Raw genomic sequence first — 26,521 nt, forward strand, 5'->3', positions numbered from 1 at the left:
CGCGAATTTCATTTGATAAATCTGGTCCTCTTCTTCTTTGAGAACGTTCTCCTCCTGCTTCAGGTCTTCCTCTACCTCTACCTCTGCCTCTACCTCTGGCACGGCCTCCGCCTCTTCCTCTACCTCCTCCTCCTCCTCCTCCTCCGTGGATTCCCCCTCTCACCCTCACTCTTCTTCTTCTGACTGCTTCCATTTTGGTTGAAGACAGGTGCCCTCTCTGCATTTTTATAGTGCTTAAACCTGATTGGTTTGTCTACAATTAAGCAATCATGTGTTGGCACACCTGATGGCTGTGTTTAACCGATCAGCTCATAGGTGTGGTAATTTGACAGTCAGTGCATTGGAATTGCAAGGAAGTGACGTCTTGATATACTTCTGTGTCTAATGTATACAAATTTGTTTAGTGTTTTGCAAATCGCTGTGTGTATTCTTTTGCAAAAAGCGTGAGGCTGAAGTTGTGCTTACAGTGGTGCAAATCTGGGCTGATGTTTTGTTCTTTGAGTGTAAGGTTTTGAAAATTGTGTAATACTTTTGATTTTAGTGTTTATGCAATCAAAAAAAACTGTAAAGTGTCAGTGGGATTTGATAAAGATCGCTCAGGGTAACTACAACTGCTGTTTCCGGTTTTCCTCCTTGCTAGATGTGCTTACTGTAAATCATAAAGTACGATGCTATGTACATAGCTAGTATATAAACTTTGTAATTAAGAAAAGAGAAACGTCTTTTGAAACTATCAACATAATACCAAGACTTTTACTTATTTATACATTTTTACTCTTGGTCATATATCCATGTAGTTTTTTGGTAAAACAATGAATGAACATATGTTTGACAAATTAATCTTACACGTTTTTCTGGTTACACTGTATTGATATCTTCTTTAATGAGTAACTGAGATACTAAATATCATTAGAAATAAGTTTCAAATTTAGCACACTGCACTAAACACAAGTCAATTATCCAAAAGATTTTAGCAAAGACTCACTGTCCGAAAAAAAACCTAATTATTTTGAGAATAAAACACCTTGAATGCCTGAAAGGTGATCATGTTCGCCACAAGCGATGAAGTCCTCAGCCTGCCAGGATTAACCTTATTTTATTCCCTTTGCATGACAAACATCACCCCTTTTGTCCCCATAGAACTGCATTACAGGTAATCTCTATAGCTATAGGCCTCAACTGTTGCTGCTCAACTGAAAGGCGCCATTGTCACTCGGATGTATAGAATGAAAAAGGAGCATTCATGTTTGTGTGCCCCTGGTGACAGAAGACATTTGTTACACTATCCTCAGATGCGTCACTTTTACAATCTCTTCTGTCCTCGCCTGTGTTCAAGGATTTTTGCTACCAGGACACCTGTTTGGAAACAACTGGTCGGCTTCTATTATGAACTCTAATCCCATACTTCATTTCATTTTGCAGTAATCCCGCTGCATGCAACCAGGCATAATGTATTAATAGAGATGTCTGGAAAATCTTACGGCATAGTTTAGTTTACAGCATAATGGCTTTTTGTCACTCTCCAATTAAAAACACACATCTCCAAATGTAGGGATTTTAATAAGATAACCATTGATTGAGAGAATACTCTTTCTTCAGATAACTTTTCTTTTTTATACAAAAAAAAGGATATATTTTAAATCAACCATAAAGTGTGCATTTACTTCAGGGCAGTCAAAGTTAGATTTAGCAAGTTGCCAGTGGGCTAAGACAAGGACTGTACATCTCCATGGATCCTTTTACAAAGAGAAGAGATGGTCGCTGACATATAATCACATTAGAAAACAATGAAAAACGGGCCCAGGGCAGGACACCAATATAGTTTAGTAAGAAATAGGATATACTGGGAATGTTTGGATGACACTATACTGTGTGGGCATGTACAGTACAGTATGCCATATGATTAGATTTGTATTGAATAGAAGAAAAAACCCCATAAAGAATGGCACATTTTAAGCAGTTACAGGACTCCAATGTTGCAGAGGAGGTTTTTTTTATTCTGCCTACAAGAAAAAAAAACTGTGAAACTATTATTTGACTAAACTTTTTTTTTAAATCCTCTCATGACATTTTGCTCTCATATACTTTAAGCATATGAAATTATATCACTTAGTGTGATCCAATGGTTGAAGAAGTATGCAGATCCCTTATTACTAAAACAGCTCTTTGAACAATACTACAATTAAGAGTCATACATTGGAAAAAGCTTCAAATACCTTCAAAGTAAAAGCAAAAGTACTAAAGTATTATACAAGGAGCCACGAAAAAGACTATGATGTTTGAAAAGCTTTCACTCTTCAAAAGGATTGGGAAATGTTGATTTAATCTTAAATACTGTCTTGAATATAAACCCTTCACTTAATATAAACGAAGTGCTATTAAAAGAAAAATATTTTCCTTTGAAATATTGTGGATTATCAGTAAGTTAAATACTCGAGTAAATGTACAATTGGTGTCATTCGACAAAAACAGATTTGTTTTCCAAGTTAATGGGAGTTGCTTCTCATTGCCCCATTTCATCAGGAGTTTGGTGTCATCTGCTGGCCAAAATTGAACAGCTCAATTGTCTTGTTTAGCATTGCGTGTGAGGGACTCGTGATTCGTGGGGTTGCTGAGTGCAAGCAAAGAGACACAACATCCTTCTTATTGAAAAGACAACAATGACAGCCATTGTTCATTTGGTTCTCAAAAAAATGCCATCTATCCATTCCAGTAAACGAGAAAAAGCACAAATAATGTGGAATAGAAAATAACCAAAGAAACATACATCAAGAAATCATGTGTTTCAGCAATACCAAATCTGGATGTGTAGTATCACTTAACGTGATATTGGCTTTAATGTTGATCAAATTGAGGTTCTTGAATAGGGTCTCTCTGTCAAAATCTAGTTTTAGGGAGCTTTAATGTTTGTAATAACATTGTGTACTTTACCAATATTTTGTACATTTATTAATTAAATTATGTCAAGTTATATTCTGGCATAAAAAACCTGCATACATTGCACAAAGAGTGGGAGAAACAGGGATTAATGCAGACCAATTAGCTAATGATTGCATCAGAGCATCTGAGCGTGTTTTTTTGATAATGTGTCTCGTCCTGAAAGGGATGTGCCTCTCTACAAGAAGGCCTTACAACTGCCTTTATTGTTCATTGGTCTATTTCTAAAATGCAACCTTTTTGAATGCAAATAAATGCTGTGAATGGATCTGTGGTACATTCCTGATTTGGACAGATAATCTTTAAGACAGGACACGTCACAAAGTCACAGCTCTTGATCACATGAGAAGCATTTGAATAAACCTACCCATAGTTTAACAAACTTCAAGGTCACACATGATGAGCATCCAGAGGCTCAATGTGACAGAAAGAAGACGCATGTCGCACCCTATTGAGTTAAAAGTAGGGGGGGAAATCAGATAGACAGATGGCCTCAAGCCAGGTAAACTGCAGACAAATAAACAGCCTGTGACTGTCAGTCCTCTCAGCTCTCCACAGAGAGGAGCTGGTGTGTATTACTCTCCTTCCAAGGTCATCTGTTGATGGATGTTATTAAAAATTATACAACACAGGATGCGTATAAACTGCAGGTTGTGCTGGGATTGTGGCTGTCTTCTGTGTTACAAGTCTACAAGTGTGTGAATTGTTTTTAAGTATTTGTACTGCAAATTGTGTGACAGTAGCTATAGCCAAACCCATAGCCTAAATAAATGTGTCTGTCAGTATTGTAATGTGGTGCTGCATACATATAAATCAACGGTAATTGTAGCAGGCCGCTATTTAACCTGACAGTCTTCCAGTCTTTTAGTCTAATGTTTTTAAAAGGTTAAACAGTGTAAAATCATTTATTGTTGTTACATAACCCATTAAACTGCTCCAAAGTTTCACAATCACACATATTTTGGAAATGAAGCAGCATTGCCTGGAAACTTAACCAAAGCAATGAACAGGAAGTATGGTCCTGAAAAAAACTCTTTCCTCTTCCTTCTCTGGTTGCATTCCTGTTCAAATCTTTCTCTCCTCTTTATCTCTCTGTTCCTGTGTCACTTTTTGTCCTTGCTGTGCCTGTCATTCTGTTTTCATTATGTGCTCTAAGACAGCTTAATTTTTATCACTTACACTTGCTTTATAAGATAGGCACTTCAAACATGTTGTTTATGTTGCTGCTAAACCGAATGAGACCAGCTTATTCACCAGGAAAAAAGGAAAAACTTAGTTGTACCTTTAAAACGCACCATTATTGTATTGAACTTGTATCTTTGTGTGTGCGTGAGTGAGTGAAAAAGAATGAGATACTTATTTTTTATTTTAATACAGGAAGCATGATGCATAGTCGTTGGTACTCTATTCATACCATAATGACATTGGATACAATTGGATGAATTGGTAAAAAGCACACAGGCTGTACAAATTCATACTTTTGTGGTTTGAGTTTACGGTGAAAAACCACTGAGTCAAAAAAAAAGAGAGAGCCTACTTTCTCTTCAAAGCAACAATCTTGGACTGTGTCACTCTTGGTGTTTTTTTTTCCTTCTCACAGCCAGACGCCATAGGCACGCCTCCACTAGTCGTCCCACTTCAGACTGGACAGACTAGAATACTCTGTTGCCTCTATCTTTAGCCTGTTTATTTGCAAGTCCAACGTTAAACTTGTTAAGAACAAACTACACTTGATGTTAACACTAAGTGTGCTACACATACGGGTGAACATGTAGCAATGGATTTTATGAAGCTGTTTGGCACCGTTATCGCCGTTTTGTTCCACCCTGGATCCGCGTCCAAAATAAATGGTAAGAATTAACTACGGAAGAAAGAAACACAACGTTTAAACGTTGTTGAAACTGTACTGGTGTATATTTTATTTCCATGTTAAGACTTCGTCAGCTTGTTCTTTTTACAGAGAAAGTGTTTTGTTTTTTTCTTCTTTTACGTTTGCATGCAGTGCTGAACGACGCTTTGCATTGTTTTGAGGAAGCCAACATTATACTTTCATATTATTTAAAAAGTAGTTTATGGTAACGAGGTTAAAAGCAGAACCATCGTAAGCAGCCTAACGCAGTAAACATGATGTGAGTTATAATGATAAACAGACTGCAGTCACACAGCAGCACGTGATGTGTGGAAAATGGACATCAGCAGGGTGTTTGGGATTCAGATCACAGATGTCGCATAGTTTTACTACTTTAATTATTAAGAATACTTTAAAAAGGACTATGCTGCTGACTATGATATTAACAGCCACTAATATGTCCTTTCTTACTACAAAATGATGCATCTGACGCCCAAGTACATTCAGAGCACTAGCTTTCTAAACATTTTAAGGTTAAAATATAAATGATAGAAGAAGTATTTAACAGAGTTGAGAAGTCTGAGATATTTGTCATATTTGTATTGCTTGTTTATGTCCCCCTCTCTCTGAAAAGGTAACATTAGAATCACTTCTCTCATCATCGTCAATTCATGTATTTCAACAACACCCTTGAGTCAAATATTAAGCTTAGTGCCACCTCAGCAAACCACTGCATGTTGACATGTTCACAATCATGTACTACTACAGAGTGTACTACATCCAAACTGTTTTGAATGGCACCAAACTAATGACGAAGAAAACAACACGTCTTTTTTTCAGACCTTAAGAAGATAGGTTTTACACTGTAATTTCACTACCATGTTTACCCTACCCATGCTGCATAAAAGTGTGGGAACACTTTGGCAAACAACTCTGTTTCCTTATCTGTTATGTTGTAGGTTGTTGTTGATTTTCTTCCTCACATGAAAGGGCCACAGGAAGTTTTCAGAAAACAAAAATCCTTTACTAATCATCTTGTTATGTTCTCGATGTTCACTGGGGTGTTCAGGCCAGAGGATCTGTCGGCGCGGGACAGAGCGCCCATGCTACAAGGTGTCCTACATCCAGGAAAGCAGACGGAGGCTGACCTTTGAGGATGCCAGGCAGGCCTGCAGGTTGGATGGAGGCGACTTACTCAGCATTGAAACAGAAAGCGAGCAGCACCTGATGGAGAGATTCATACAGCAGCTGCAGGCTGGAGATGGTGACTTCTGGATTGGCCTCCGCCGCAGCCCACAGCGGTACAGGGCAGAAAGCGCAAACCCAGGTTGCCCCTCGCAGTACTATTGGCTGGATGGAAGCAAGGCCAAGTTCAGGTCTTTTCTTTTTAATCATTTCGCTGTTTATGTATGAAAGGTGCATCAGTGAAGGCGCTAATGAAGGAAATATGTAGCCGAGGGGGCTGCAGTCAGATCTGGTTTATAAAAGGTTATTGGATAAAGAGATGTGTGTGGGAGTAATGGAATATCTGCAGTCCTTTGCGAGAATGACATATTCAGATATAAAGTCAAGCTCTGTATGCTATAATGCAAGTTCTACAATTACATTTTGGTACAAGTCTGAACATTTGCATTCTTTTTTCTATAGGAACTGGCATTGGGACGAGCCATCATGTGGTGTTGAAATGTGTGTGGTTCTGTACTATCAGCCCTCTGCACCCCCCGACGAAGAAGGACATTTCCTTTTCCAGTGGAACGATGACAACTGCAACTCCAAGAACAACTATGTCTGCAAATACTCAGAAGGTGAGCCAGGAGATCACTGACCTTGCTGTTGTACCTCGCTGCGCTGAAATGAACAATAACATAAAGCACACTTTGTATTATTCTAATCCTATGTTCACAAAATGTGAGCTGTATCTTCCTAAACCCAATACTTAAATATTGCCACCAATGTTTATGGCTACAACTAAACGCGCAATGTGCTATTTGGTTGTTAATTGCCTGAATACAAGTTATTCCATGCTCTCTGGTAAACCCTTATACAACCATAGATACATGTTTTACTTTGTACAGTTAGCTTATCTGAATATTATTTGAGGCTCAAATATAATTTTGTTTAATTATTTCGACTGCTTTTTTCTAATGTTTTATCCTGTTTATCTTTTTATTATTTTTTCTGTATGAATTTTTTCTTGAATTTGTGCTTAATATGTTGAATCTTCTTTTGCAGAAAGAGTACAAGTGTTTACCGAGGGGAACAAAGTCCATGCAGGTACAACATGCACTTAACTATCCAACACACACTCTTCTTGCATGCATGATGTTGCTGTGGCTAAAGAAAACAAGGGACTGAAGGTGTGTTTATGCCAACTTCCCTCTTGTGTAAATGAAGACCTCTAGTGTTGAAAATGTATGTGAGGTTCGGGTTGTTTACCTTGTATAATCTGTTGGTCACTTCAGTCAGCACAGTACATGTATGATGTATTCAGCTTTGTAGCAAATATCTTTATGTTTGCTTTAGAGATAGATGTTAATCAGGGGGAAATATTTTGTTTTACCAGTGCATGTTTTCACATACATTCTCCAAAAACATCAAACTACTAACTATAAACTACTACTTTAGATAAATGTGCAAAGGGATGCTATGATCAAATCAACTACCAACAAGGACATTCCAATTAGCTACAATAGATAGAATGAGGCTTTTAACATGTATACATTTGCAAAAAAATAACAACTGTTGATGGTGATTTGTTTTCTGATTGTTCTAGTTCCATCTCTGAGGCCAAACATATCCTCAACTACAGAAAGAGATGAGAGGATAAAAATAGGACTACCAGAGTCATCAGGTAAGAACACTGCTAGAGTGGAAGCCCTTCAGGTATTCAGAGGAAGCCCTCTGACTTGCCCTTACTATTTAAGGATAGAAGTCTTTGTTCTAAAACCATCCTAAAAAAAAGCTGTGCTCTAAGAAGTATTCCTCTTTTCTTTGCAGTATCTTTCTCAGAGAACACCCTCTATGTTTCCTACATCCTTTATGCAACCATTCCTGCTCTGCTGCTGCTGCTGTTTGCAGCTGCTGGGTTCTTCTGCTACAGAAAGCATGCCAAGAGGTAAAAGTAGCAAAAGCATAAGCTGTTCTACTAAAACAAAATAATACCATGTACTTATCTGTTGTACTCAAAATATAAAACGTAATACAATTACATATTAAGGAAAAAAAAGTACTAAATTGCCTTTTTTTGCATTAATTGCATCATTAATATAGTTGTGTGAAATGCATTAATTGATTATTTACTAGGTCAAATCAGTACAGCTCTTCAACCTCTTCAATTGGAGCACACATTTTCATGGTATATACTGTATAACGTATACACTACACTTCTGGTGCCTTTGGTCTGAGAAAAGTCTATGGTTCAAAACATAATGCATAATGTGTTTTCTTACTTTATGTGGCCTGCACAGTTATAATTTCTAGGATGAGCAGCATGTTGTGTTAACCCCATTTCATTTTTTAAATGTATTTTTGTTTATATTCAGGAGGAAAACAAAAACGGATAGCTACCCCAGCCGATCCAAACCTTGGAAGACAACAACAGCATCACCTTATGCTGTACAAGGACCTTACGCTTTCAGTGATGTTACCAAACTGACACACACTGCTCTGGACAGCAGAATGCCGGCAGACATCATGGCAAAGTATCCGTGTGCTCCTTCCAAGGACTCCCAGTGTGACGATTATGAGAATGTGTCATGCGTGGAAAGGGAGAGTGGCTTTGTGAACAATGACATCTATGAGACCTGCAGAGGTCAGGGCCGGCATGCTGGTTGGGTTGAAAATGAGATTTACGGATAAACAGTGCTCTCTGTAAGTGTCGTTCAACCTTATACCAACTATCTAACCAGTTAGACACAGGAACGCCATGCTCTCCATCCCTTTCTTCCTGCAGGACGACTAAACACGTGGCTATTTCGGCCTGAACTTGTGTTCCAAAAACCTTTCACCAGTGTGTATGTATCTCCAGTTTTTGCATTCTGAAGCATCCAGCGTTCAAATTTGCAATTCAGATCAATTCTTGAAGAAGGGTATCCCAAAGATTTGCCAAATGTAAGGCTAATTTTCAAGTTGTGAATATGAGCATGGCATATGGTTGGATTTAAGTGTAATACATGGGTTGCATTAAATGCTAATCTATTCTCAATACCTTTTATTATTAGAATAGGCAAAGCATCAGCAGAAATGTTATCTCCTCTGTGACACCTTCTTATCACACTAATTTGATCAAATGTTGATGATTTACAGGTACAATGCAGAGAACAGATAAGGGGTCATGGCCATGTCGGATTAGTCTTGCAGAAAATTGGGAAGAAATTAACTATTTGTAGATCAAATGTTGGTGGATCCAATTCAATAGATGTTGAGACAATTTTCTCAGAAACACACAAATGTCACCCTAATGATGCCGCTATAACATTGAGATACATAATGTGGACAAATACTCCAACAAAAGATGTAACACCACAGCAGCACGAAGGCTTTGGCTTTAAAGAGGCATTAATAAACTCAAATAAGCGATACTGAGTCATGTCAGGTTTGCTGTGCAGCAGTGCTGTTATATTTAGCTTGTTGGATTTTTCACTACCCCTAGGAATAAGTGCAAGTTTTGAGGACTCACGCAGGGTTACTCATTTTTAAACAAACCAAAATTAAACTACTCAACCTTTTTCCAGTGACGTCAGATATTATGAAAGAAAAGATCCTTTTGTCTTATTATATGGCAGTAGAGTTGTCCTATTTAGGGGGCTCTTTTGACCCTTTCTCTGAAACTGAATAGTGGTGTCAGCCCAGTGTAAGGCTTCCTGTTTGGACTCTGATGTCAGGGAACAGGACAGCCCATGCGGAAACACTGATGACAGAACTCTGCTGACCCCAGTCAACCTCAAAGCTGCAGGCTTTTCCCGACTCCACCTGACCGTGTGGGAAATGCAACACTCATCTGACAGTACAGAGACTTTTAGTAGTGACCACATCTGAGTATTTCATGGATTCATTCATCAGTGTTAGCTTGTAAAACATGCCTGTCGTTTATCTGTAAATAACTGAACACAAATGCCTGTGTTCTTTGTGAGTGGGCTCCTGGGTATGTGTTTTGGAAAGATGTAGCAAGCCCAGTAAGGAGAGGCTGAGTGTGTTCTTGGAGAATTTTAGACAGGAAATGCCAAAAGCACATCTGGAACTCTTACATTCAGGAAGTCTATGCGTGACAGCGGAGGCCTTTGGAGCGCTGCTCTGCCTGCCCACTTAGTAATCCACTGCTATGTGTTAGACTGTGCCTGCATGATTTAAAGCAAACCACTGCTGGGTGTGAATGTATGCTTCGTTTCAAACATGACATGATCTCCAGGGGGTCAAATAAAGGTTTGGTTACAATATGTTGTGGTTTCATTCCTTTTTAAAATTATAATACTAATATGTTCAAATGTGTTTTTATCTGCTTACGTGTGTAGAGGAGTGTCTGTATCACGTTAGATGTGTGTGAATAAAAATGTACAAGAAAATGTAGAAAATTGTAGAAATACTATCTAACTCCGAACAGTGCCTTGTTTCAATTAGCTATTTTTGCCAACAGATGGCGCTGTTATACATGTAGCTGACCAAATTGTGTTTGTAGCTGATGAAATGTGTAGTATCACATAAGGTCCTACCATGTTACATTGTACAATGTTATATGTTATATTCAATTAGATTTGTAATAGCAATTGCTCATTGTTCTGGATTATATAAGTAGAATTAGAGATCATGTCAAATGAGCTTTTTTCAATCTTAACATTAAATTCTTGCATATTATTTCGCTATGGCTATTGTTGTTATTGATTCTTGCAGAGGTTCTTGCTATTAACACGTAATGGTGCAGTTTCCGGTAGATTTTGAATTAATTCTATTTAGATTGAATAATTATATCCTTTTTTCTTGCATTTTGCACTCGCTGCCGACTCAAAGCTTAACAAACACCTGCAGGGCGAAACTTCAAAGTTACCTAAGCGTGCAATCAAGCAGGGCAGGCAAGCAAACAGATTTCAGAATAGCAATTTTACCGGTTGACGTAAGAGGTGGGTCTGGTTGTCTTGGCAACCAATTGGCACTGAAGTGTGGAGCGGCCCGGTGGCCCCGCCCCCTGTACAAATACCCCTATGGCTCTGACGTCAATACACGTCAACCAGAGAACATGATGCCTCTTTGCAAGTCAACTCGTGTGCTCTGTGGCTGATAGAGGCACCTCGAGCTGAAATATTATAGCTCTATTGTATTGGAGAACGTGGTGTGACAGCCCCCGGGTTCAGCAAATGGCCTGCTTCGTATCGCTGCACTGACGGGAGAGTATCGCCACACTGGCGATCAAGCTGGCAGGGCGACACAGAAATCAACTTTGTCTATTTTTAATGGACACGCTTCGAGCGGCGGCGGTGGCGGCGGCGGGCGGTTTGTTTTCCTTTCGTCTTTATCTGTAGCTGTGAGCCCCCAGTGTGTCCCCTGATCGTCTGGCTGCCTCCTACTCGTCCACAAACAGTCCCATCCAGAACAGCATGGTCATGGCTGACACTGTGCAAAAACCGCTGATCCGGGGTCCGGTCCGAGTGGGCTTTTACGACATCGAGCGCACTTTAGGAAAGGGCAATTTCGCTGTCGTGAAGCTGGCTCGACACCGCATAACCAAGACAGAGGTGAGTGTGTCGGCAAACTAGTTAGCCTGAAAGCTAACTTAGGCTACTGTTCGAATGAGTTACATAACTTTTGTGCACTAGTTGACACCCCAGATATTCAAGGCAGATGCCGACATGCTGTCCACATCATGCACTAATATAAACTTGGATCAGGTAACTGCCGGTCACTTGGCAGCTTAGGGCGTGCAACAGCTGGTGTGTTTGAATACCTGCAGGTACAGGAGCAACGACTCCCTGCACGGTTACCCCCACCCCCCAGAAAATCATCACTGCCAGTAAGGTCTGACCACCAGTGCTGCTCGGAAACACAAACTGTAAACATGCGTGCTGCCTTTGCTCCACCACACTAGCATCATGCACCTGCACTAATGTTGGTAATGACCCAGACGGTGCCACCGTGTACCATCTCAAAAGTCTGGCTGCTGTAAACATCGCTGTATCTGGGGCATGCAGCATGGGTCGGTGGTCCCATTATGTAATCCAAATAATGATGTGATTTAGTGGTTTCTTGTGCCATCATTGCCAAGAGCTTTGTGAGAAGCAGGATATGTCAGCCAGAGCTCTGTAATTGGAAAGCAAAGTGTGTTGCACGCATGCATGCAGACAGGGAAAAAATGACACTGCTCCTGGGTCTTCAGTTAGTTTGGACAGGGTTGGATATAAAAAAAAACACACACTCTCAAGCATGTGATTGCAGAAGGAACACGGCTTGGATTTGTCAGACTAATAATTGTATTTCAGTTCAGCTCTCTATAGAGGTCTTTCTTCAGCAGTACCAATGAGTGCCATGACTTTCTATTGTAATGACTGTGTGTGTGTGTGTGTGTGTGTGTGTGTGTGTGTGTGTGTGTGTGTGTGTGTGTGTGTGTGTGTGTGTGTGTGTGTGTGTGTGTGTGTGAGACACTAGGCTGGGTGAAAAAACACGTTGCATTTTCGTTTCGATCTTTGGTTGCACAGAAAAAGTAAGATTTAAATCATCCATGTTAGACTGCTGTTTGGTTTGAGAAAAAAGTTATGTTGTTGATCTGATTACTAAAGCCTGTGAAGTTGCACAGTGCAAGTCTAGCCAGGTGATCTGCAACCGTGTAACACTAACAGCTATTTGAATGCAGGTTTTAATTTCAGCCAAACACTACACCAGTTGATTTCACTAAGAGAATGCCCATCTACCTCAGCAGGTGTGGTATTGGATTAAAGCATGCATGTTGTCTCTGGTTTGCAGGCCACTGGTTTTGTAGAGGTCATTCAGCGCTGGTCACTATAGAGAGCCATAGCAGCTGTTTGACTCGGCCAGGCCCATGGCCAGAGCCAAATTGTTTGTAAGAGTGGCCAAGGTCAGCTGGAGATGCAGGTTATCAACTTTATTTGATGCCATCTGCCTTGTGAATTTGCCAGGGCAAAGGAGATGTTAGCCTAGTTGGTGTGTGTACAGAAAACAAGAGTCTAAATGACTCATGAAACAAGAAGTCTCACATCTCTGAGTGCATATTCCTAGAAAGGTGTACCTGTGGGTGCATTACCTACTTCTTCTACTAATGGCTCCCTCTATTATACTGATCCACTAATTTCATTATTTACATACTGCAGCTCTTGGGTTCACATAGTGCTCGCCCATTCCCATGTGGTCCTGCCTGTCAGATCAGTGGGTCGGACATTTATTAGGTGTATCCATCACTGATCACATTTTTGCCCTCATTACTAAAAGTATGAGATAAATTCCTCTGTAGCTCATTGTCCTTAAATGACCTTGTGCCAGCAGAATACGCAATTTTGTGTGTGTGTGTGTGTGGTGTGTGTGTGTGTGTGTGTGTGTGTGTGTGTGTGTGTGTGTGTGTGTGTGTGTGTGTGTGTGTGTGTGTGTGTGTGTGTGTGTGTGTGTGTGTGTGTGTGTGTGTTGTTGACAATGTAATCATTTGGCTCAGATATTTTCATGCTAAGTACACTGTAATCCTTGTACTAGGTTAGCGATTTAAATGTTATGCCCTTGAGGTCTCCACTTGCTGCTGGAGTGCCATTAAACGATTAAGAATTTCCTCTTAGGATTTGATGCCAAACTTCGTAACGGTCTGTTCTGTGTGTAAGGAGATTCCAATGAAGGGTGTTTAACATTTAAATGCTAACTTCATAATGTTTGACAGGACTTTACATGGTGCAATTGGGGTGGCGTTTACCCCTCAAGCTTAAATCCAAATATAATACTGGGTTCAGACTATTTTAACAATACAATTGCATTGACACAGCGAAAAATAAAAACATATCCAGCAACGAAAAATTTGAAATTAGGATCACTCGTTTTCACAGGAGAATGTTGTGTCACCGACAGGTTTATAAATTCTGTGCCATGCTTTGGCCTCCGATAAAACTTTAAAATCCTGGATCTATTGCTCAAAAACGCCTTTCTCAATCCATTCTTGTTATCTTACCAATGGTTGCATCTAATGGTTATTCAAATCTTTGATTTGTATGGTTTCTCAATTAATAGATTTTTCGGGTAGGAATCATATTTTCCAAAAAACTCAAAGTTTACATCTTTAAATAGGTTGCTTTTTACAACCAATGGTCCTAAAGTCATACTTTTGATACCTTTTTAGAAACAACCGATAAGTCTGTAGAATAGAGTATATCTTTGCTATCATAAAAGACAAATAAAACGATCAATCACAAATATAGTTGCAGATAACTTTTATGTAGGTCAAATGATCGATATTTAATGATTGTTCCAGCTCAGTAAGAGTTTTTAAGTACATCTAGCAGTGGTGCGATTGCTGAGAGGGGAACTGGGGTCTCCTGTTGTTTACTCCTGCAGCTTGGCTCACAGATGCTTGGAAACACTTCAGATCACACTGATGAAATGTTGTTTATGAGACAGTCTGAAGGAGAGATGTTAATATTGCCTTGTTACCCACCGGACATCATTAATCAAAGCCAAGAGTGTTGAAGTTGTGAGTGTGCGATTTACACGTGTGTGTGTGTGTGTGTGTGTGTGTGTGTGTGTGTGTGTGTGTGTGTGTGTGTGTGTGTGTGTGTGTGTGTGTGTGTGTGTGTTCAACAAGGCCTGTGTTTGCCTTTGCTTTACCTAAATGTGATATTTCATTTTGGCGCAAACTTTAAGAGTGTTTATGAAGGTTTTAGCATGGGCTGTATTTAAGTATTTATCTTGTGACTCAGAAAGCAGTTCTCCAGAAAGAACACACTGTGTCCTTTTGCTTCTTGGATATTATTAAATTACTGCCTGTAATAATGTTTGTGTGAGTGTGGGGAGTGTGTTTCTTAATTTCCATCTATTCCTATGAGGATGTTATTGAGAAACCGACTGATAAAGCTTGTATTGTTGATGCTTGATCATTTTGCAGGTGGCCATTAAGATCATCGACAAGACCCAACTGGATGCTGTCAACCTGGAGAAGATCTACAGAGAAGTTCAGATCATGAAGATGCTAGACCACCCACACATCATCAAGCTTTACCAGGTGAGTCTGAAAAATGATTCACAAAATGAATCATCATTTTAGAGATGCAGCCTCCCTCTCTCTGCTTTCACTGATTCAGACTTCAGTACATCATGATTTTATCTGGGCTCTTAAATTGTAAGTTGTTACTCGCAATGTTGTACTGATGTCTAAAAAAGGTTTATTCTCGGTTTTAATATTGTTCTGTCTAATGATAAAGTTACACCTGCTGACTAGTGGCAATATATTACAAAAAATAAACAGCACTTAGGACATTTTTAATATTTTCCCTGGTCAAAGGAGCCACTTACATAATTTGTGACATACATTGCGGTGGGTTCAATATATTACTTCCCTTGACGGTGTTGTTTGGCAGAGTTGGCAGAGTTCACTGTTGTTTCTTGTTGATCTTCTCACGTGGTTCTTTGGGGCCGAGGTGTTGAAGCGCATGATTAATCCAGGTTATTCACTAATGCAATAGCAAACAACTGCTGCCTAGCAGAACCTGCCAGACCCGGATAGTTTTAAGATATGAGAGCATAGTGCATGACTGACTGACATTTTGCACCATGTGAACATGTTACTGGTGGGGTTCAAACAAGATTATATTAATAAAATACTTTATTGTTGTACTTTCAGCATCAGGCTCTATTTAAGAATGGACTCCTTGCTCGGTAAACACTTTTCATTCTAGTCAGTGCCCAAGACCTAATGTTGAGATTATCTGTCTGAGGGCTAATTTCAGCAAATCATTACCAGTCATTTGGTGATTCTATAAGTAAAAAACAAACAAACAAAGTTAAAGTTAAAGTTAAAATCACACATGTTGAACTCCTGGTTCCTGGTATTGTGAATGCTGGCTCACTATCACACTGTCATGGCTTACAGGGACACGTGAACGGAACAGAGTTTATGTTATTTGTGAAACCTCTTCTTATCTTAAGTCACGGTGTCTACTGTGAAAAAAGGCCTGATTACAATTCACTTTTGTCACTTTCTCCTATCCAAAAACTTTCTTTTAAAACTACACAGATGTCAATTGTGGTTGAGTTGAAAAAATATATATTCTGTGATACTTATTTTGCTGAGCAGAAATTAGCTTTAATTTCTTACGGTAATTAAGTGTCGTGAAGCAGTAAGTAATCTTCCTGTGCTATTTTAATTGCCTACCCTCCATAACTCGACAATTCTGGTGAATTAGTTGTATTACATAAGCCTTTGGGGTCCTGTTAGTTTGTTTATGGAAAGTAAACGAGTGTTAATTATCATTACACAACCAATTGGCACCGTTCCAGTTTTCTGTTGTGTATTTTGGTGTGTTTCCAACAGCACATCCATCCAATCAGCTCAGGTCAATTAGTGATTTCCTTTCAAGTTTCGTAAAGTTGGATCTGATCAAAGTGAAGCCTTGCCTAATGAAAACACACAGACAACCCAACTGTGGACCCCACTCTAGTTTGTCATGAGTTGTGTGGCGTCTTCTTTGCAATTAACTCCTGTGCCTGTCTGTGTCCCTTCTGCCCTGATTTTCTTACCGTCCTCTGAGTCACATAGAGAGTTCAGCTTCCCACTTTCCCTCATACTGTTTTCTCTCGACAAGTACAACAATATTGTTTTCAAAGTTTTGCCTATCAGTATTTTTGTAAGAGTCTATAACCATCTAATCACAAAGTGCAGCTTGTATTTCGGGAGTTCCGACTTTGAATTTACTTCCCCCGTAGCGATTTTTCAAAGTCAAAGCAATCTGGAGCCAGACATACAGTATAGTACTGTATAAGATGTACTTAATGTATTATCTCCACTCTATTCAATTGGTGTAGAGATTATTAATGGTGTAGGAAAGATTTTACTATTTAGCAGCTGCAGACTTGATAATTAAATGTTTTTTTTATTTAAATGTTTACAGTGTAGCAACAGGGTTCTGTAGCACCCTCTGAAACACAGGCAATTATCATATACACTGCCCGGACAAAAAAAAGGTCACAAGCCTGTAGGGGCAGTGCTATGATCTGGGGTTGTTGCAGTTGGTCTGGTCTAGGTTCAGCAATGTTATGTGCCCAAAGAATGAGGTCAGCTGACCGGAATAAACTGAATGACCAGGTTATTCAATCAATGGATTTGTTCTTCCCTGATGGCACGGGCATGTTCCAAGATGACAATGCCAGGATCCATCGGGCTCAAATTGTGAAAGAGTGGTTCAGGGAACATGAGACATAATTTTCATACATGGATTGGCCACCACAGAGTCCAGACCTGAACCCGATTGAGAATCTTTGGGATGTGCTGGAGAAGACTTTGCACAGTGGTCCGAATCTCCCGTCATCAATACAAGATCTTGGCGAGAAATTAATGCAAGACATAAATAAATGTTGTGACATTGCAGAAGCTTGTGGAAACGATGCCACAGCGAATGCGTGCAGTAATCAAAGCTAAAGGCGGTCCAACGAATATTAGAGTGTGTGACCTTTTTTTTGGCCAGGCAATGTAAATGTAGTGCTATGTATTAAACCTCAGTACCTTTTCAAGTAACAACCAGATAAGTCTGTAGAATGATGTATATCAGCAGGAAACACAGTGAATGTATAAAAATAATGTTGTCTTATTTTTCTTATAGGACAGCCTGCCTTTAAAATTGAAACATTAACATTTGGGGCTTCCTTTTGTTGAATGGAAAATGTTTTTGTAGATTAAATAGTGTTCATGTCTCAAAGTAATGTCACAAAGAAGCATAAAGGAACCTCCAAATGGAAGGAACTGCACAAAAAGAAGTTATATCAAAAAGATGCCAACCTGATTAAGAAAGAAATAAAGTAAATTAAATAAAGTAACAAAATAAAATTGAAAAATAAAACACTACAACTCAAACTATTGCTAAAGTTGAAAAAGCTACCAAAAACATCTGCTGTTTCCCTGATATTTGGCCAATGCTGGCCAAAATGGAGTATAGGATTGCCAATAGATCTACAGACAATGTATGAATCTACTCGGAGTCTATAGCTGTCTGTAGGAACAAAAATGATAGAAAGATATCCATTGTAAAATGAAAATATGCCAGTCTGAATGTGGATCCCTATCTTGTCTAACACAGATGTAACTCAATAGATTCGTAATGGCTGCATTCCATTCAGGTGTGCCAGGGCCCTGTTATTGTGCATGCTGGTTCACTTGCACTCATGGCAGAAACTGAACCATTGATAATACTATTAATTACTCCTGTGCTCTTCTTGCTGTGAAATGTCAAAATGGATGTTGTGAGGAAGGTCTATTCCCCAGATAGATGCTGTATGTCAAAACGCAATGATACATGTTTTGACTGATGAAGTATGCCCGGTATGGGTATGGCTCCTCAGTATCGCTGAATCAGTTGAATTCCAGCTCCACAACAGATAGAGGACAAAATGTGTTTATTACACAACCAGGGCCAACCAAAAAAAAAATTGGCTTTCATTTCCTAAATCTATGAATCGGTCACTGTAACAGATGGAAAATTGATCATAAACAATGAGCGTGGGATTTCTAGTGTGAACGTCTGGCTCGCTGTGTCTGATTCATCCTCTTCTCTCCATCTGAATCTACCCTCTGCATTTAATTCTGTTCATCTCCTGAGTGTTACTGCTTCTAAATCTGTTCTCCTCCTCCCACACAACACAGCACTGTGTGAGGGCTGGAAGGTTTCAAGTACCATTCACATACACCATCCGTCCACCTCCATTCTCTTACATGGATGCCATATTTAGACCCTGTGCCATTCATACATTTTGTTTTGCTCTGTCGATACCAGGCACTGTGGTTGGACTAAAGAGAAAATCATGTGGACAATTGTACAGTATATTGGGTTATTTGTGTCTTTGTTTTCTTTTTCCCTTCCTGTAATTCTGTGTTGATGCAGCAGACTGTTAAATTATCTAGTGAGACAGCTATTGTGGATAGAAAATGTGTCTGCTGTTTGGATTCACTCTCCCACTCTTTTCTCCCCTCCTTCGGCAACTGTTCCTTCGTCCTCTCCCTCTCTCAGGTGATGGAGACGAAGAACATGCTATACTTGGTCACGGAGTACGCCAAGAATGGGGAGATCTTTGGTGAGTGATTATACATATTTTTTTATTTTAACTACAAGACCAGTCCAAAGTATTTAAAAACATTAACCCCACCAAGTGCATACACATTGTCCCTAACTTGGTTGAATAAACAAAGTCTGAGCTGTTGTGTCAGTCATTTTTCCGACAAACAAGGAAGTTACAATGTCTTACTGGGTTTGCGTTGCACTTACACTCCCATCTCAAAGGTCATATGATTGACGGCATAATCCTGATGTGGCTCTTGTCAGGTGCTGCTCATGATTGCTCTGCTAAATGTGCTGACACCACATACTTTTCGTACAAAGACCTCACTGAGAAGGCTGCAGAGAGGCAGCCTCAAAGAGAAAAGCTTTCATTTATTACCATACGAGGTGTAGAAGCACTTTCTGTTCACTGCTTTACTGTATTACTCAGATTGTACAAGATGACTTTTAACATGCCACCCAACAATGTCATTTCTCCACTCTCACTGACAAGGAAAATTCCATTAAATGTTTAATATATTCTGTTGAACTATTGTTCTGTTTTTTAAACCTAAAATATTTGAATTGTTAAGAGCAGATCAGCACAAAATAAAATTTAAAAAGGCCAATATTTTATGCCTCCATTTTAGAAACACATTTGACATTGAATTGGTTATTTTTACTATTAAGGGATTTGATTTTTATTGGTTAATCAATATTCATATGAGATAGTAAAACATATGATTATACAACCACAGGAAAAAAAGAAACCATTTGAAAAGCTGGAACAAGGAAATATTTTTGCTTAAAAGATTACTTTAATCTCAAATTAATTATTTTTAATATTTGCGAAAACAAACTTCAGATATGAACACTTTTGTTATTTGTATATTCCTCATTTTCCAAAATGCAATCAGGATACATCCTAACACGGTATCCTGATTCACATTATGAACAGAGAACGGCTCAAAGGCAGTAGTCTTAACAGGAGCCAAATAGATGTCACTTAAATAAATCTTTTATGATTCATCTTGGCAGCCTGAAGGACTTTCATAATGATTTAAACATCTCTAAAAAGGAACAGATGTTGTCATTTTGGGCGGAAACAGATTTCAGAGAAGAAAAAAACACCTTGCCTTATTCATTTTGGACCTTTGGGACAGATAGATGGGGAAAGAGTGATTCCTTCAGTAAATAAAATAAGTCAGTCATTTACCAGGTTTTTAAAAGCCAAAACATAACCTAGAAAGCTCAGCTCATAAAAACATGATACAAGATTACAAGTGGACAAGAAACAGTTATACGTTTTCACTGAAAAAAAGGTTTACAATGCTTTAAAGTATCATTTATTTTGTTCAACTTAAAGAAACTCTTCAATCATTCCATTTGTGTACATGCAGACATGAACTAATCGTACATTCACATATTTCATGCATTAGTAACATAAGTATAGACCTGTCTGACGTGGACAACTTGCAATCCTGTGGATTCATGATCCAATTTGGTCTCACCTATTAGACAGTCTGAGAGTCTTTGCACTTCTGTCGAGGATTACTCCAGCAATAGTCTACATTGAACCTAATAGTCTGCGTGTGAGTGTACGTGTCTTTGTAACTCCAAGGGCAGTGTTCCACTTGTGATGTTGACTCAGCAGCAGCAACTCCTGCTCCTGTGACCTAGAGAGAGCCGTGAACCAGACACAAGTAAAAATGAATGAGAAAAGAGCGTGGTCAAATTAAAAAGGAAGTACAGAAATGCGCAGGGATAAAACAGAGGGACTCATCTGTATCTGTATATATGTGACAACCACTAATTGTGGTTGGACCAAGCTGCAGCCATTGCTTCGCTCTGTATAGTACACGCTTAGAGGAAAGGTTTTGTAATATAGGAAAAATGCCCTTTTTTGTATTTCCTGTCTGTTAAATATAAAGCTACATCTGGGAAAATGTGGCTTATTCAAGCAAGAAGACTAGAATCAAGGGGCAGCAAGGACAGCTAGTCTGGATCTGTCCACAGCAAAAATAAAATCAACCATTGTTTCTATATTTGGTTTCAGGACAGATTTAACCAATGAAATATGCTACTAACATACCACTTTGTGAGATCATTTTTTTCCGGAACAGATCTATTTATGCATTTCCCATTGTTTCCATTCTTCATGCTAAGTTAAGTTAACACAGTCTCTTTATCTCTTGTCAATAAACTGCGTTTTTCCAGAAATGTAAAACTATTCCAATAAATAACCAATCTTGGTTGGTTAACCTAACTTTGCATCAACCATAGATTATCTCCTGGATCATCTCAGGGTATTATAAAACCATTGTGTCCTGATTCCTCAGACCCCTCTACCCTGATTGCACAATGTAATATAGTTATGCAAGACATTTATATGTCATCACCAGCTGCAGCAGTAGCAGCTTTGGCTAAGCCAGTCAGACAGTGACTGGTAGCTGCAGCACTAGACTAGTGTTACACTATCAAATCTCACAGAATTGAACAATCATTTCTGATTTCCAAATACGTCTTCTGGAGATGGATCAAGTCTTTCAGCCATGATGCACCCAAACAAATGGATAAGCTGCCAAGGAAGCTCTCAAACCTCTTCCTCCACAATCACCCCCTAGAGAGCTGCCTCCGCTTTTCTGACATGATGAATTTCTAAGGTCTGTTCCTGGCCATAGGTTACGAAGAGAGCAGGTTTCAAGTTGTTGCGGATGCTCTGCAGCCCACAGTGAAACAGTGATACAATGAATGAGCCGATTCAGACCAAACAGTAAATAGTCTTGTGGTGGAGCAAGAGGGGGTTTGTGTATCTGTGTTTTGTGTGCGTCTGGAGCCCTAAAGACAAAGAAGCGGAGCTGGATTTGGCAGAAGGAGGCAGAGAGTGATGGGTTCATGCTCACAAAAGGATGGGTGGGCAGAGTTGTGGGCACAGCAGAGGCATCCATGCCATTTTGGTGATGTGCCTTTGTGTCTGTCTGTCAGTCAGTGTGCTGCTCCACAGTCTGCTTCAACACCGCAGTATGGATCAAACCTGGAAATTGGGTCAACCACAAATACAGCAAAAATTGCAGAGAGGAGAGCGGAGGCAGGAGGGGAGAAGAGGCAGAAGCGAATAGAGGCGAGAGCAGGGGACATCCATTTGAATTTGAAGGTGGTGGGGAAATGTAGGGCATGCATATTTAAGAATGCACTGCTGGAGAGCGGGTAGTGTTATAGCTGGCAGTGAGTAAAATCATCTTACAGATCTCTTGTCTGATTGATGGAAAGGAAATGAGACAAGGAGACTGTTGACTTCAAAGATATAGTCAGGCTGATTTTTGAGACACATTCTTATTTACTTAGGCTCTCACGTTCTATTTCACCATAAACCATCTTGCATATTGATTGGGTAAGTTTCCTGCAGATCTTTGAGTCACCAGGGTGTGGTTTCACTGACTTTGATGACCAGTATAATTGCATCCATTACTAACTTAATTCTCAGTAATTGAGTTGATCCTAATATTTGTTGTTAACGCTTGAAAAGAATAGATTAACTCCCAATTAATTTAATTAAAAAATATTGCATGCAGCATCTTACATCAGGTGCGAGATGTCCGGATGAGATGTCCAGGGCTTTGAGAGACAGGTGCGAGAATAAACCTGACATATTTGTCGAAGTTTGAGATTTGGGTTGATGTCCTCCAGTGATTGCAGATATTTGGAAACAGTAAAGTGTTTTAGTAAAGCATTTTTTTTCTTTTCATATCTGCACCAGCACAAAGCATCAATCCTACAGTATTAGGTAAACAAAAGTGAATTGGTAAACCCCCTAAATGTCATCGTAGCATACCATTTAGGTCTCTATTATATTCCTTAATCAGTTGTGTAGGCTTTAATCATCCATTAAAGGTAAGCGTGTAATTTGTTCTACTCTATATTACGTAATCTTGTTTGCTGAACAATTCAAAGTGTCCGAACTTAATTAAGTGGTGTTTGCTTTAGTGCTAAAGTCATACTACAATGAGGTTGGGGGTGTAATCTCCTGCTGTCACATTAACCACTGTTGTATTAACACACTAAAAATAAATGTGATAATGGGATTATAACATACCTTGATACAGTATCTTCGCCAACCATATAGATATTAGGAAGGAGGTCCAGGCAACCGACATTTAACTCTTTCCAACAAGATTGCAACATATTTGAAAATTGCTGTGATTTTAAAAAGATTTTCAGGAATAATTATCTGCCTCATCATTAACCCTAAGCATCAAGAAAAAAATGCTAATTATTACTCCACCTTGATGTGTTTGCTTGTCAGTTAAGGCGGTGTCATGAAAATAAATGTGCCACCCAACACAATAGTGATTGGTCTAAACAAGCATAAACAAGCCACAGTGTACTTGTCGATATACCAGAATGATAACCTACCGATCCAGACCGTTCTGTAGCAATGATAAAGTGAGGCAGCAATGCGAGACTAGAGGCTTGGCTAAATAACTCAAAACTCGAATGAAAAAGGCAAACATGCAGGAGTAAGTTAGCAGCTTTGTTATTTAGGTAAATCAAATAGAATTTATTTTGTATATCTGAGTACCCTTTATATTAGTCCTTATAATATGTAAGAGAGAGAGAGATGTACTTTTATTAATGAAATTCGTGTTCTGCATTTGACTTAGTGTTAGGAGCAGTGGGCTGCCATATGTACGCCCGGGGAGCAGTGTAGGGAACGGTGCCTTGCTCAGGGACACAACGGTAGCATTTGGACTTGAACTGGTGACCTTCCAGTTCCCAGGCCAAGCCCCTAACCACTTGCATCAGCTGCAGCTGATCTTTGGAGGGATATAACTTGGATGAAAGGGCAGTGTTCGACTCCCGCTGGCTCCAGCCCAATTTACTGCCTGAGGGTGTCAGTATTAAATCCACTCCAACGTCTATCAACACGCACATAGATTTGACATTAAAGTGGCTGCTGTATTTAAGTGGTTTGGGTGTCAGTTACTGATGGAACACAGAGTGTGTGTTTGCCCCTTGTCCCTTTCACATACACACAACTCCCCATTCTGCCCCACAGTGTTGTCTGAAGTCCAGCCAGAAGTCTGGCCAACAAGCCAGTTTTCAGTCATGATGTTTGTCCCCTCCAAACCTGAGCAGCTGTTGGGAGACTTCGGTCCTCACCACGCTCTAAGCAGAAGCAGAACACAGTGGTTGTTAAGCTCTTCCCTAATACCCCTATGATTCACTCTTGTTCTGCTCGCTTTCCCAGAATGCCGCTCTGCATCCCCCTCTGTGCTCTTGCCCTCGCCAACATTGTATCAGTGGATTACTCATCCCTCCACTGGGGCAACGTACTGCTGTGTGTGTGTGTGTGTGTGTGTGTGTGTGTGTGTGTGTGTGTGTGTGTGTGTGTGTGTGTGTGTGTGTGTGTGTGTGTGTGTGTGTGTGTGTGTGTGTGTGTGTGTGTGTGTGTGTGTGTGTGTGTGTGTGTGTGTGTGTGTGTGTGTGTGTGTGTGTGTGTGTGTGTGTGAGAGTAGTTCAGACAGTAATGCGACTGTAGAACAAGCTGTACAACCAAAGGGGTGCTGTTTATACATAATTAATAACAGTAGTCTTGTTTTGCATCTGGTTTGTTGAGCATTGCAGAGTTTAAAGTGTTAAATTGGTTTATTTTTAACATGAGATAAGTAGTTAATCAATCAAATAGTCAATTGAAAAAGCCTTAAATTAATCGGCAACATTTTTAGTGATTCCCAGCTATATGGAGTCATGTAGGGCTTAAGAAAATAACTGCTTATGCAACTGTGTTTATATTTTTGTCAGATGTGGCCAGACAACCTGGTGGGAATATGCTTGAATCTTAAGTTTGTCTTTTGTAGTACTTTTTGCTGTTTGCCTGTCCAACAAGCTCTTCAGGTAAAGAATACTGATGCCTGAGAGGTTTGATCCCAGAACAGTTAGCATTTTAAAGTCATGTTCTCCTGCCCGGTACATACTTGGATGTCTTTGACACATTCCCCTCCCCAGTGTGTTTTTTGATTAGCAGCGTGAAAGCTGCCCTCGTCACTGAACAGCCTCTTCTATGGAATTTGCCAGCCACTATCTAATCAGGTTTTTCTTACTTGGTAAGGTGTAAGCTATTTATCAACCACACTGTTGACGACAAAGCAGCACGATACCCCTGAAGCCTTATGCAGTTAATGGCCTTTAGTCATTTTTATGGAACAGTCTTTGTTTCAACACATAGCTGACCCTTCATTCAACTCTGAGTTGAGACAACACTGAGGTGTTAAGATGAAGTCTTTACCACGTGATGCATGTCACTCGCCTCATGATATAAGCTGCTTTACTTTACACGTCTTTTATGTTTACTTGATGGCAGTTTAGTTTGTCTAGTTGGTTGGGCTGTGAAATTGACTTAGTGTGACTGCTCTGTGAAAGAGGCCTAGTTTGAAAGGCTGTAAGTGATCTGATCTTCAAATAAATGTGTGTGCACACAGAGAGAATCATCACAATACTACTTCTGTAAAAAAAGTAAGATATGTACAGTAAATGATTTATAACAAATTGCGCAAAACATTTTTTTTTTTACATCTATAGCATATGTCCCTGTCTCCTTTGTGACGGAAAATAGTATTTTATAGAAGTGACTTGAAGGGGCTTCTATTGATTGCGTTCCTTGTACATTTAGTTTGTTTACTCTTACGAAGTGTTGTTGCTGTCTACCATGTTGTTGTGGTTTTTGTGCATTGTCATCAGGTTAAGTCGGTCGTCTGTACCCATGCCATCTGTAGCAAAGCCAACGCAGAGTGTCCTATCTAGTTTTCCACAGAGTGTGAAATGAAGAGTTAGCGAGCTATCTGGACAGAGAGGTGTGAAGAGGAACCCTGCCGACGGCAACAAACACTTTTCCAGTTCACAGGGTTTTTAAAAAAACATGCATCCTGAATAGTCTGTCAGCCCACTATGCAGAAATTAGTGAACACTGAGTGTGAAAGGTTAGAAAAACAGTGAAGGGGGTGTTGGAGCCAGCAAAGAGAAAAGGTCAATGATCTAGAGACAGTGAAATGTATGACTGTAGTCCCGCAAAGAATGCTTATGCTTCTTTCTCAACAACCACAAACTCACTCGCACAGCTTGTGCTCAGCCCATAACAGATAAATCAGATGTTGTGTTGCTCGTTGGTGAAGAACCCAGGTTCATATTTACACTTGGGTCCTAATTTCTCCCAATTATTCTCAAGTTTGTATATGAACACTGCTCTCATATCCCTGACTACCTCCCACTAACCCCTCGACTCACACCCTGTTCCAACTTGTACTAGTGTAGACATAATGTAGCAGAAGACCAGTTCTCAGAAATCTCGTCCTCCCCTCTCCTCCTCTGGCTATGACAACACAGTTTCTCCACTGTCAACCACTGCCTACTCTGTCTCTCTCACACACGCACACTCACTTAAAGACACACACACTCACTGAGGGTTAGAACAGAGTTTACTTTACAAAGAAAAATTACACTGTATATCTTGTCCTGAATCAGT

At 39.7% G+C, this 26,521-nt stretch overlaps 2 protein-coding genes across 3 annotated transcripts in view; both read left to right on the top strand.

The window, feature by feature from the left end:
• The first annotated feature begins 4,526 nt into the window (after positions 1-4,526).
• laynb (layilin b) lies at positions 4,527-10,219 on the top strand. The gene is made up of 7 exons (XM_063907367.1): positions 4,527-4,787; positions 5,856-6,162; positions 6,434-6,591; positions 7,019-7,060; positions 7,560-7,637; positions 7,784-7,901; positions 8,329-10,219. Exons 1-7 carry the CDS (start codon positions 4,715-4,717, stop codon positions 8,642-8,644), a joined length of 1,092 nt encoding a protein of 363 aa, XP_063763437.1. The 5' UTR covers positions 4,527-4,714; the 3' UTR covers positions 8,645-10,219.
• An 801-nt stretch (positions 10,220-11,020) lies between these two features.
• sik2b (salt-inducible kinase 2b) overlaps positions 11,021-26,521 on the top strand; it is a 45,674-nt gene continuing 30,173 nt past the window's right edge. For both annotated transcript variants that reach the window (XM_063906405.1, XM_063906406.1), the window contains exons 1-3: positions 11,021-11,511; positions 14,865-14,981; positions 18,976-19,039. In XM_063906405.1, coding sequence (XP_063762475.1) covers positions 11,374-11,511; positions 14,865-14,981; positions 18,976-19,039 — 319 coding nt within the window. In that variant the 5' untranslated portion in view covers positions 11,021-11,373. The remainder of the gene's footprint in view (positions 11,512-14,864; positions 14,982-18,975; positions 19,040-26,521) is intronic.

Source organism: Eleginops maclovinus, chromosome 18 (genome assembly GCF_036324505.1).
Source record: "Eleginops maclovinus isolate JMC-PN-2008 ecotype Puerto Natales chromosome 18, JC_Emac_rtc_rv5, whole genome shotgun sequence".
NCBI lineage: Eukaryota > Metazoa > Chordata > Actinopteri > Perciformes > Eleginopidae > Eleginops > Eleginops maclovinus.

Excerpts from the sequence above, each read along its gene's own strand:
- laynb (XM_063907367.1), top strand. The coding sequence starts at position 4,715 with ATGGATTTTATGAAGCTGTTTGGCACCGTTATCGCCGTTTTGTTCCAC. Across the intron at positions 4,788-5,855 it reads ATCCGCGTCCAAAATAAATG|GCCAGAGGATCTGTCGGCGC; the intron begins GTAAGAATTAAC and ends TGGGGTGTTCAG. Across the intron at positions 7,061-7,559 it reads GGGGAACAAAGTCCATGCAG|TTCCATCTCTGAGGCCAAAC; the intron begins GTACAACATGCA and ends TGATTGTTCTAG.